Below are 12894 nucleotides of genomic sequence, written 5' to 3'. Positions count from 1 at the left end.
ATGTCTGCATAAGTAAGGAACTAGATAAGAACAGAAATCTGTAAGTTGTCAACCTGTGTCATGCAAACCACAGACAAGTGTATACAAAAAAGCATGCAGGTAATTTATTATGTCTGTACACAAATGCTAGGAGTATCAGAAACAAAGGAGTAGAGTTTGTTGTCTTGGATAATGTATTAGGATCTCATATTGTAGGCATTAGTGAGACATGGCTATCAGAAGCAGATGTACTAACTGGTATCAAGTGCAAAGGGTACAGTATTTTAAGTAAGGATAGACAGGATAGAAGAGGAGGAGGAAGGCATGCTGATAATGATATCAGATTACTTGAATCCAGTTAGAGGTTGAGACCTATGACTGCAATACTAGTAACAGTTTTTTCATGTGACAGTGAGTTCAAAGCCATCTGGTGTGAGGTGAAGTCTAACAAGATTAAATACATAGTGGGATGTTGTTACAGACTTGGTGGATTGGTTGCTACTGATGAAGAAATACATCACCAAATAAATACGATGGATGTGAAAAGAGTAATCATAATGAGGGACTTTAATTATCTGAACATTGATTGGGTAAATATGACATGAGAAGAATAAAACTGAATTTATTGAGGTGTTGTGAGACAACTGCTTCAAGCAGCATATGATATAAGGAACTCATGGTCAAAGAGTGTTAGATCTGATTATAGTGTCAGAGGAGGTTTCCATTAAAGACATAACTACGTAACTATTCTGTCTCCGGTTGGTGACAGTGATCATGAAGTACTCACTTGGGAAGTGGCTAAGTTTATGAATGTTCCATTCAGAATAGGTTGCAGGCTGAACTACAAAGCAGGAAATTATGACCACCTGAAGGGTGTGCTGGATTCTGTAAAATGGTATCAGTTATTGGATGAGAAGGATATTCACAGTGCACGGGAAGTGTTTTAAAAAATACTTAAATGATGCTATATCAGAATAAGTCCCTAGATTTCAAAGATAAATAGAGTAGGAGTGAAATGGATGTGTGATCTAATTAAGCAAGACGTTCGTAAGAAAAAGATGATGTGGAAGGAATATCATGTGCATAAGTTATAATAATTATAAGCAGCAAGCCAAAAAAGTCACAAGTACTGTATGGAATAAGTTTGAGTATGAAAAGAAACTGGCTCTGCAAGTTAAAGACAACCCAAAAGAATTCTATCATTATGCTTCAAATAAAAGAAAGAATGAATTTGAAAGAATGACTCTACTGAATGCAGATTGATGCAGAAGTGTTTGTTCAACTAATGATAGCCCTATCCACTGCAAACTGCATTATCTCAACCATTCTTCATATTCAATATTCCAGAGATCAGACACTATTTTAGTCAATTGCCTCTGAACCTTCTCTACCATCTTGTCATCCTTTTGAAAGCCAGGTGACCAAATCTGTGCACAGTAGCCCATATGTGGCCTAATCAGATATTTATATAATGGAACCAGAATCTCCTTATTTCTACAAGTCAGTGTCCTCTACATCGTTACCAGAATTTGTTGTGTTGTCCTCAAAATTTTGGCAATATATCCTCTAGATCCTTATCCACCATCATCCCAAGATCTCTTATTTCCTCCAAATCCAATAATACATCCCACGAAGAGTAAATTCTACATCCCATTGTATAATTTAAGGAGATATGTTTATATAGAGAATATTATCATAATATGAATCCTACCAGCTGCGCCATTATTTAAATATAGGATTTTTATTAATTTAATCCTGTATATAGAAATGATCTCTGTTCGACAATTATTTTTAATTTCCGAGTGTACCTATATATTATATGCACAAGGGTTCACTCCGATTGGTGCAATGACCTCCTTTTTTACTATTTCTTTCAGAATCCAAAAAAATCACTGACTCAAGACCAAAATACAAAATAAATACATTTAATATAACAAAAACAATATATGTACACTTCAAACAAATATTACATAATTTTTTATTACATAACTCACTACAAATATTACTTAAATATTTGTAGTGAGTTATGTAATAACTCACTACAAATTAATTGGATCCAAGGCCTTTTTAAAAATACACTTATCACTTAAGACTAGACTAAACACTTTGTTTGCATAACAAAGTGTTTAGTCTAGTCTCTCTCTGTCAGTTATGTCAGTTTCTCTCTCTGCGAAGCCCTTCTCCGAAGACATATGACTTTATTTTTCAATTTTCAAAAGATCCTTTCTTATCACTTGTGTAGCACACATTAATTCTTCCTGACTTAATTCTGTCTTCTTTTTAGTAGAAATAACAGTTAGATTCGGTGTCCTTAATACAGATAAAACTTCCTAATCAGAGTTTTCTCGAACATTCCTTTAGTATAGAATCTCGAACATTCCGTTTGCTATTTAACGTAAATAGCAACTTATGCTTATTGACAGGCTTAACTCTTCCACTTTAAAAAAATTCGCAGTTATACGATTCCCTTTTCGGAATCTACTACTAATCTTCCAGTTAGCGTTTCCTCGAATATTCCTTTTAAAACATCTATAGCAATATTTTCTTTTATATATCAATACTTATTCCACTTTGAAACTTCATAGTTCCACAATTCCTTTTTTGGAATATACTATTGATTTTCCTCCGACTGTCACATAAAAAAAGTCAAATTCCCCTGAATTTAAATATCTGCCGGCTTGTGTTCTAATTTTCTTTCGAACGCTATCTTGTTTTCTCTCCTGTTGCTTTGATACTGAACCCTTTCTGTCAACTGTCAATCACACATCAAACTTCTCGGCGAGCATGCGCACTCCATGAAAGTGGCAAGCAAGAAACTAGGTATAATGGCTGACACATTGTCTCCGTTAGCAACAAGAGAATGTCTTCATAAAACACAACTTAATATTTTAAATTACAATAAATTTGTTTAAAGTAACACAACTTTTCAAATCTGGTAAGTACATAAATTTTTAATTGCTTTACATATCATTTTTGACAAAACAATTTCTTTAACGGGCACATCGCAAGTGCTGACAATGCGTGTTATGAAACTAAAACTAATAAACATACTAACATAAACAATTCGTAAAAATATTCAGAATTTTAAATTATGATTATTTTTACGCCGTCTTTGTTTTCCAAATTTTAAAACCTTATATTTTGCAAACTTGAACATTGAACCGGAATTCCACCCTGTGCCCATTTACTCATTCTATTCAAATCTTCTTGTAAGGCCACAACATCTGCTTTACTCCTCATAGTTCATCCCAACTTTGGATCATCTGCAAACAGCTGAACATCCCCATTCAAATCTTCCCCAATATCATTAACATCCAGTTAAAAGAGGTCCAAATACAGGCTGATTATAAAATAATGTCAAGTGTTCAGAGCCCTCTAGCGAGTAATGTATTGGACGAATATTCAGTAGACGTACACAGTGGAACATGGGGATTCGATTTAACGGAAAAAAAATAGTTCCAAAAGTCGCCAACAGGGGAAATTTAGTGCTGCCAAATTAATTTTAGTAGGTGTGACTAATGAATGACTAAATGGCAAATGAGAAACAGCACACATCGATTTCATTACATTTATTGTTAATTACAAATGCGGTTCAATATGACCACCATTCTGATGTTCCAGGAACTGCATATGGTGCACAACATTTTCCACAGTGGCTCGCAACATATCGGAATTGATTTGTCTCACATGTAACGTTATTCGATCTTTCAAAGTTGGAATATTGGGTACATGTCCTTGATACACGATGCTTTTAAGAAATCCCCACAGCCAAAAGTCACAAGGATTGAGATCAAGCGATCTCGGTGGCCATGGCGTGGGAAATGCACGACTAATGATTCTTCTGTCAGAGAAATGTTGTTGCAAAACATGCTGTACCTGAAGTCTGATGTGGGGTGGTGCACCATCCTGCATGAAAATGGTTGAATCGAGACATCCTCTTTGCTGCAGTTGTGGAACCACAAAGTTCTGTAGCATATTGGCATACCTGTTAGCATTGACGGAACAGGTCACTGGTCCATTTTGGTGATTTTCCTCGTAAAAGTATGGACCGATGATAAAAGATGCTGTAAATATGCACCACACTGTGAGTGGATAGGCATCTGCTGACACACGTGCAGATTAGTTGCAGCCCAAATGCGACAGTTGCATGTGTTAATATCGCCATTCAAATAAAAGTGCGCTTTGTCACTCCATAAAATCTGCCACGGCCATGCATCATCCACTTCCATGTGTGCTAAAAATCTCAGAGATAAGTCGATTCTTGTGGTCACATCACCAGGGCGCAATTCTTGAACATGACTGATTTTATAGGGGTAAAACTTCAACATCTGATGTAGGATTTTCCACACCGTTGTGTATGCGATATCCGTTTGCCGGGATGTTGCTCGTGCAGTGCTGGTATCCCTGCACATTCGTCATCTCCTGTTCCACAATAGCAGTTGCAACTTGTTCAACTTGTTGGTGATTGATTGGTTTGCATCCCCTGCACTGCTAGAGTTCCACTAGTTTCAAATCGCCGAATCAGTTTTCGTAAGTTTGCTACACTAATCGGTCCTTTTCGTAAATTTTTCATACGCCGAAAATCACGAAGACAAGCACTGCCATTATTGTTCCACTGATAATAGAGTTTGGCTAACAAAGCACACTCACATAAGGTAAGAGGCATCGAAAAGCAGTTCGTCTACGAATGATAAGAAATCTCACAGGCTTTCCTTTTATTGCATGATCGCTCACAAGAAACGCGATAATGCTAATTAATGCATTTTACTCGGTAAAAAGCGCCAAAATTTCCCCTGTTGGCGACTTTTGGTACTTTTTTTTTTTCGTTAAATCGAATCCCCATGTTCCACTGTGTACGTCTACCGAATATTGGTGTGTTTCATCCAATAATTACTCGCTAGAGGGCTCTGAACACTTGACGTTATTTTATAATCACCCTGTAGATCCTGAGGCATGCCACTAGTAACATTCCTCTCCTGGGATATTGCTCCCCATTCATAACTTGTTGATATCTATCAAACAGCCAATCTCCAATCCAGTGAACTAGTCTAATATCCAACTTTATCCACTCTGGTTTGACTGTCAACTTATCATGTGGTAAGCTATCAAAAGCCTTTGCGTAGTCTAAGTATACTACTTCATATCCAATCCTGCTGTCACCTTCCTGTAATAAGTAAGTAGATTACTAAAATATGACCTCCCTTCAGCAAATCTGTGCTGTCCATCAAAAATAATACCATTATTCTCAAACCAATTCTGCTTCCTGATTCTCACCAGCCTCTCCAGCACTTTAACCACAATGCCTGACCCATAGATTTTCCTATAATTTGATGCTTGAATTCTGTCACCTTCTCCTTTATGAAACAGTACAATCTTGCCTTCCTTCCACTCCTTTAGAATTTGGCCAAATGTAAGACTCATATTATACAAATATGTCAATGCATATGTCAACTCCTTGCCACATTTCTTCAAAATACATAGTGACTGAAGTCCCACAGTTTATTAACATTAAGTTTGCTTAATTTCCCCATATACCTTGTCCTCACTCATAGTTAGTCTCTCCTCATCATCATCCATTGCTCTCAAACTCTCCATGATGTCACAGTCACAAGGATAAAAGACTTTTATCAACTACTAATTAAATATTTCATCCATATCTTCTGCAGCAGTTGTCCTCATCATTTTCTCCAATCACTGCCATCCTACCATAATCATTATTATTTTATTTATTTTTTTTTTTTTTTTGGCCTCATCAGCTAATTGTTGTTCATACTGAACTTTTCCTACCCTTACCAACCAAGCGATGGTCCTTGCCTGTTTTTGTATTCCTCGTGGAATTGATTATTATCACTCCTCTATGTTGCCTCTCTAACCTTTTTTTCTCTTATTGCAAGCTTAATCTCTTCTTTCATCCATTTCACACCTACTTTATTTAACCTTCTGACCTTTTGGAATACCTTTAGATATTGCTTCTACTAGATTGTTCTTAAATTGCATGCAAGCAGCATTGATCCATGCTTTCGCATTCTTCATTCCATGCTTCAGCTGCAAGTTGTCTCCTGAGCTTCTCATAATTACCAGCCTGTTGTTCCACATATACCCTTTCCTCACAGATGTTCTCACATGGTTGACAACCACCCAGGTAATCACTTCATTCTCATTCTCACCAACTGGAGGTAGATTTGACACTTCATTTATAATAACATCCTGTTGTGACCTCTCTTACTTATTGCCTGAGGTCTAGTACAGGTTTTAATATTGCCGGTAATGTTTTTGAAAGATGTCATGTGACATATTTTACTGGCAGAACACTTGTAACCAGTTCGTGGAACACAAGTGTTCCAGGGAACACCGGTTAAGAACCACTGATCTAAACACTTCTTCCCATCATTACTGACCTCAAAAATTGGGCATTATTTCAACACCAAGAGCAAGCGTTCATTACTGACAATGATGAATTAGCTAAAGAACTCCAATTTCTAAAAAACAGTTTACTACAAGATGACTACAATGAGCACATTGTTTCAAGACCACTATTTCGTGATGCTTCTAATGACATAGAAATAAAAGGTTTCGTTACTCTTCCATATATTAGCTCTATTTCCATAAAACTTGCAAAAATACATCATCATCATCGAATTCCTGCCATGTACCCTCAAGAGGTGTACAGGATATGATAGTACTACATGAAAAATTTACATCATTACTAACTTCCTATCTACAATTTTCCTCCAAATCAGTCTGTTACTTGTCAAGACTCCAACATCACCAGATCTTATATTTCTATCGTCTAAGGCACTTTGTAGCATATCAATCCAAATTTCTTGGTGGATTAATATGGTACAATGGTCTTCCTCTGGGTCGTTTTCCTGCCAACTTGGCAAAGAACACTTGTTTTGCTAATCTTTCCTTGCCCATTCTGTTTAAGTGACCATACCACCTGAGATTAGCTCTGCTAACGCATTCCTGGATGCTGACAATGTCAAGTTCTTTCCTAATATCCTCATTTTTAATATGATATTGCGGTCTCTAGTCTTTGGTCAAGTGTTTTACTTCTGACCCAGTTCTCAGATTCATGTGGTTTGAACACTGTCTTGTATACAGCTAATTTAGTGTTCTGACTAATTTCTCTCTTATTCCATATGAATTTATTCAACTGACTTCCTACCATACCAGCTTTGTTGATTCTGTTGTCTATTTCCATATCTAATTTACCATCTTCACTAAAAAAGGGTGCCTAAGTAGCTGAAATGTTTTACTTGTTCCACAGGTTCTCCATTCACAACACAGTTGACATTTTCAATGATTCTGCCTATTTTCATTGTCTTTGTCTTTTTATTGCTGACCTTCATACCATCTCTATTACAACAGTTATTCAATTTAGTCAGAGAATCTTGCAGACTTGTGCTGGATTTATTAAAAGTGTAACATCATCTACATAAAGCAAAGAGCTGACATTAACATCTCCAATTTTGATATCATGTTTAATACCACTTTCCTTCATAATGTGCTCCATATAGATAATGAATAACAGAGGGGATAATGCATATCCTTGTCTCACACCAGTTTTACATTAAACCCTCTTCCTGTACTTCCTTCAATTCTAACTGCTGACTTACAACTCAAATAAAGACTAAGTATTGCTTGATATAATGCCCCATTGACACCATATAACTGTAGCGTATTGAATAGCTTCTCTCTTGGCACCTTGTCATATGCCTTTTCCAAATCAACAAAACTTAAATACAGATCTTTGTTATATTCCCATGATTTCTCCACTATTTGTCGTAAAGTGAAGATCTGATCCTGACAGCCTCTATTTGACCTGAATCCAGCTTGTTCTTCACCAAGCTTTTCTTCCACAATTCTTCTCAACCGTTTCTCAAGTATTGCATATATCTTACCAGGAACACTCAGTAGGGATATACCTCTGTAATTTCACTTCCTTTATCAGCATGAATCACTACTCTGATTAGTAAAACCTTGACATGGCCCACTCAAATATCCAGGTGTTTACCGAATGTGGCACCGATGCAGACAGAACAATGCACTGAAAAACACATAAGAGATATTGAATATCAAAGAATTGAGGACTCAGATTTGTCATCCCATGTACTCTCTTCAGCTGACCCACAAGATGAGTGTTATAGGATGAGTCTGAACTATTACACCGTTGCCATAACATAACTGAGAAAATTTGGGGATCCTTAGAAATGACACTGGATCCAAAACACCTAAACACATAAACCCTTAGTATCAACTTGTCTGAATACATCCTAGCCATAGCTAGCCAAACATGAAAATGTGTAAGTATGCAAGTGATTATTAATATCTTATTCCAGTTTACTGCTTTATAAACTCTTATTTATATCCCTACTCTGCTAACAGAATAAGTTTAAAAAGTTAAAAGTTTGAATAAAAATTATTTATGATGTATGCTGTTTTTCTTACTGCACTCTGTTTTTTGGTATGTAGACACTACAGGTACCTGCGATGATGAAAAGCATGGAGGTTGCCAACACAACTGTACTTCATTGAAAGGAGGAGGCTATATCTGTACTTGTCCATATGGATATAAAATAAGTGATCAGGATCCCAAAGCATGTGAAGGTAATTTTTTATCACTTACTACTAACATCTTTCAGAAACATGCATGTTACAAACCACTGACACGACACTTCTGTGTCGTGTCAGTAGAAATCTCTTTCTACTGACACAACAGAAATATTGAAATAAAATAAATAAAAATAAATTCTGTGTGATGATACAGCGTTCTCCCTTTATCTGGGAGTTCACAGTACCATCTAGTCCCCTCAAATTTTATCCAGGCTCCGGAACCGGCATAGGCTGACGAATCAGACCTATGGCTGGGTCAGTATTCCTGACTGTAATTTGTGTGTGTCCTCAGACCGGTTTGCCTGCTTGCAGGATGAAAAACACCAGATAAATTGGCGGGGAAAAAACCCTGCTGTCCATCCCCAAGACCGGCTAATTTGGCTATGGCTGAGGAAGATCCTTGAGCTCCTCATGTCGTCGACGGGAATCGAACCTAGGACACTCCTTCCCCAGGCATATGGTTGCGAAGCGCAAAGCCACTAGGCTAACCGCGCAGACAATATTGAAATATCATTATTCTTATTATTATGGGTATCTCCATGGAGTCAGTAGACTCATCGCAGGAGACCCAAACTATCAAAACAATATCTATCATATCTCTTCTTGAATTCATTTACAGATGAAGAACTCACAATTGAGTCAGGCAATGCATTCCACTCATTCACCACCCTTCAGGTGGAAAATCTAGTTCTCACACCCTTGTTAACAACACTTTTCCTTAATTTCCAGGGATGACCTCTTGTTCTTCCATCACTATCACATAGCTGAAATATTTCCCCTGCATCAGTCTTATAAAAACCTTTTAGTAATTTAAATGTTTCTATTATATCCCCTCTTCTCTGCCTATCAACCAACGTCTTCAATCCACAAGCTCTCAATGTATCAATGTAGGGAGCAGTTTTTTACATCACTCACCAACTTAGTCACTATCCTCCGAACCCTCTCCACAACCTCCTTATCTCCAAGGAATCCAGGTGACCAGACTTGAGCACAGTAATCCAAATGTGGAAGTATCACCGCCTTATAAAGGGGAATAATAACCTCTTTATCTCTGGATGTTAGTATGTTCTATTCTTCAATAACCAAGTAATCCTATGTGCAATCTTGGACACCTTAGCAACGTGTCCTCTGAACTTCATCTTCCTATCCACCAACACCCCCAAGTCCCTCGCCTCATCTATCTCTTCAAGTACCGTTCCATCAATGTAGTACACAGCTGGTAATCTTTTAATCCCAAAATGCATAACTTTACACTTTTCCACATTGAATTGACATCCATTACCTTTTGTCCATTTTCCAGCTTATTTAAATCATCCTGCAAACTCTCAACATCGGCTTGATTTTTTATTGTACTACCCAACTTTGCGTCATCAGCAAACAACTGAATATCTCTCTTCAAGCCATTTCCTATATCATTTATTAATATAGGAAATGGCTATTGTTATTATTTACAAATTAAACAATAACAGCCCAAGCACAGAGCCCTGAGGCACATCACTGGTCACCTGCCTCATTTTGGACTCTGCTCCTCCATACACCACTTTCTGGTATCTCTCCCTGAGTCATTCTCTTATCCATATCACCAGTTTAGTATCCGTCCCCATCTGCTCCAATTTGTGCAACAGTGGGGTATCCTGTCAAAAGCCTTAGCAAAATCCAGAAGTACCACTGTATAGCCATTTCCTTTGTCCAACTCTGATGTCTTTCTATTATAAAAAGTTAATAAATTGCTAAGGCAGGATCGACCTTTAAAAAAACCATGTTGGCCCCTATAGAGCATCATATTCTGATGCAACCATTCTTGAATTCTCTCTTTAACCAACTTTTTCAATACTTTTACCACCACTCCCAAGATGGTGATTTGTCTGTAATTAACTACTGCAGTCTTAGAGCCACCTTTATGCAAAGGAACTACTTTGCCTTCCTTCCACTCCCTAGGGACCATACCAGAGTTCAAACTTAAGTTAAATAACCAAGTAAGAGGCGTTGACAATTCCTTTGCACATTCACACAACATCCGAGCTGATATTCCATCTAAACCTACAGCAGTGTGGGCATTTAAATTCTGCAATGTAATAAGTACCTCTGATTTATTAACTTCAATTCTCACATTAGTTATTGCTACAGGTACAGAGATATCCTCACTTGGGTGATAGACTTTTGAAAAGTGATCACTCAGTAACTCTACTATTACATCTGATTTAGTCACCTCAATACCATCAGCACCCACTAAGGTTATCCTTCCAAAGTCATTCTTCCTTTTACTTGCCACATAGCAGAAGAACTCTTTGGGATTATTCTTGATCTCCTTGGCTTAAGGTCTTCTCATAATCTGATTTAGCTTTTCTTACTGTGCTGGTAACCTTCCTAGCTTGAGCCTTGTACTGCTCATGGGTGTACTGATCGCCTTTCTCCTTGTAAATTCTCCATAACATTTTCTTTTTTTTTTTGCAGATTAAGCCTGATACTACTATTCATCCATCTAACACCTGTCTTGTTTGTCTTCCTGACCATGGGAATACATTCTGATATTGCCTTCCTCAGATACCCACTGATTTTATCACATGCACTGCTAACATCTTTCCCCTGCAGTATGTTCTGCCATGGCATGGCTGTAAGCTCACTCCGAAGCTTGTTATAATTACCTAACCTGTAGTTCCATATTAAAGCCAATACCACGATTGCTCTCACCAATTGGAGATAACGAGGACACCTTACTTATGCATATGTCCTCTGAACCAGTGACCCAGGTTCAACACTCTCACACAACGAGTCCCTTCAGTTATGTGCTGTTTCAAGTAATTAGCTCTGAAGGTGTATGAATTTCATTTCCTTTTTGCCATGTGAAATTTCCTCCTTCCAATTGATATCACCATAATTAAAATCCCCCATAATAATCCTGCACACATTGCACTAATTTGCTGATGCATGAATTCAATATCACCCCCTTTACCCCCTGGCCTATAGCAGCAGCCAACTGTATATTTGGTTGTGTTGGTCACTATTTCACAATCTTCTCTATTCTCCCTGAAAATACTGTACCTGTCACATTCAATTCCAGTAACCACATCTTCTGCTGACAGCCAAGTTTCACTAATTCCTACAACTTTTGGTAAGATTGTGCTGACTAATGTCAAAAATTCTTCTCTTTTTATTTTGAATGCTTCTTGCATTAGTATACTAAAATTGCAGATTCAGTTTTGTTCTTGCCAGCTTTAGAACTGATATACATATCACTACTTTCAGTAGTCCCATGCCAGTTTTTATCCACTCTATTCTGCAATTTATTCCTTGAAAAAGGATCAACAAATATACATTCACTGCATAAGTTTCTCCTTCTTACACTCAACCTTTTCAATTTTAGTTTGCCCAATTTCTTCAACTTGTTAAGAGAACAGTAACTTCTTCAATCGCTTATGACCTTCCATGTTCAGATGCAACCCATCTCTTGCATACAGCTGTCTTTTGCCTTCAAACACACTCCAGAGATCAACAAATTTGAGACCTCTTTTTTTGCACATTCTTGCAATCATATCATTCATTATCATTGCTCTTCTCCTTAACTCATAATTGTCAAAATGAGGCGGCACACACACACACACACACACTATCCTCCTTTTGACACTTTTCTTCTTCATGATATCTAACAATGTTCTTAAATCTTTTGCTACCCAATTAATACTACCACTCAGGTCATTTGTACCCACCATAACTATCATCTTTTCTGTCATATCCCCTCTCTTTATTGCTAAAGTCGCTCTCTCTGTTGTTCCACCAGCCAAGCACTCCTCAGGCATACCACTCTCCATACCCTTAATCATAGAATCACCATATATTGTACCACTCATAACTTCATTCAAATCCAAACAAGCATCACTCACGGCCTCATTTTCTATGCTATTCAGCATGACTCTCCCAGTTTCATTACTTTCCCTCAGTACTCTTTTACTAACTCCCCCACTTTCACGACATCTCATTTCTTCTAGACCTCCTGTGCTTTCATTCTGTTGACTTCCAATCACTCCCATTCTATTTATTATCTCATCATTCACCAAAGACTCTCCCTTATTAATCCTGTTCTAGTTACTTCAGTTAAAGTAATCTCCATAATCCTAATTTCTCTATTCAACACATTTAACTCAGTTTTAATTTCCAGAACCTCCTTACTGAGCACATCCAGTTCCTCTTGCAGGAGATGAAGGTCACTTTTCATTTTCACGAACTCCTGCCGAAGCTCTTCCGCTATCGTCCTGACGTCTGCTTCCATTCCTAATCGCTCCAGTCTATCCTGACACTCCT

The 12894-nt window shown here is 37.5% G+C and overlaps 1 protein-coding gene across 1 annotated transcript in view; it reads left to right on the top strand.

The window, feature by feature from the left end:
* The window catches only part of mgl (low-density lipoprotein receptor-related protein megalin), an 890817-nt gene that overhangs the window by 770272 nt on the left and 107651 nt on the right, over positions 1–12894 (top strand). Inside the window, exon 68 of the mRNA XM_090412774.1 lies at positions 8455–8589. Within this exon, the coding sequence (XP_090268900.1) occupies positions 8455–8589 (135 nt within the window). The remainder of the gene's footprint in view (positions 1–8454; positions 8590–12894) is intronic.

This window comes from Typopeltis vanoorti, chromosome 23, assembly GCF_054136105.1.
Source record: "Typopeltis vanoorti isolate ZY-2024b chromosome 23, IOZ_Tvanoo_1.0, whole genome shotgun sequence".
NCBI lineage: Eukaryota > Metazoa > Arthropoda > Arachnida > Uropygi > Thelyphonidae > Typopeltis > Typopeltis vanoorti.
This window is presented reverse-complemented; position numbering and strand designations above follow the sequence as displayed.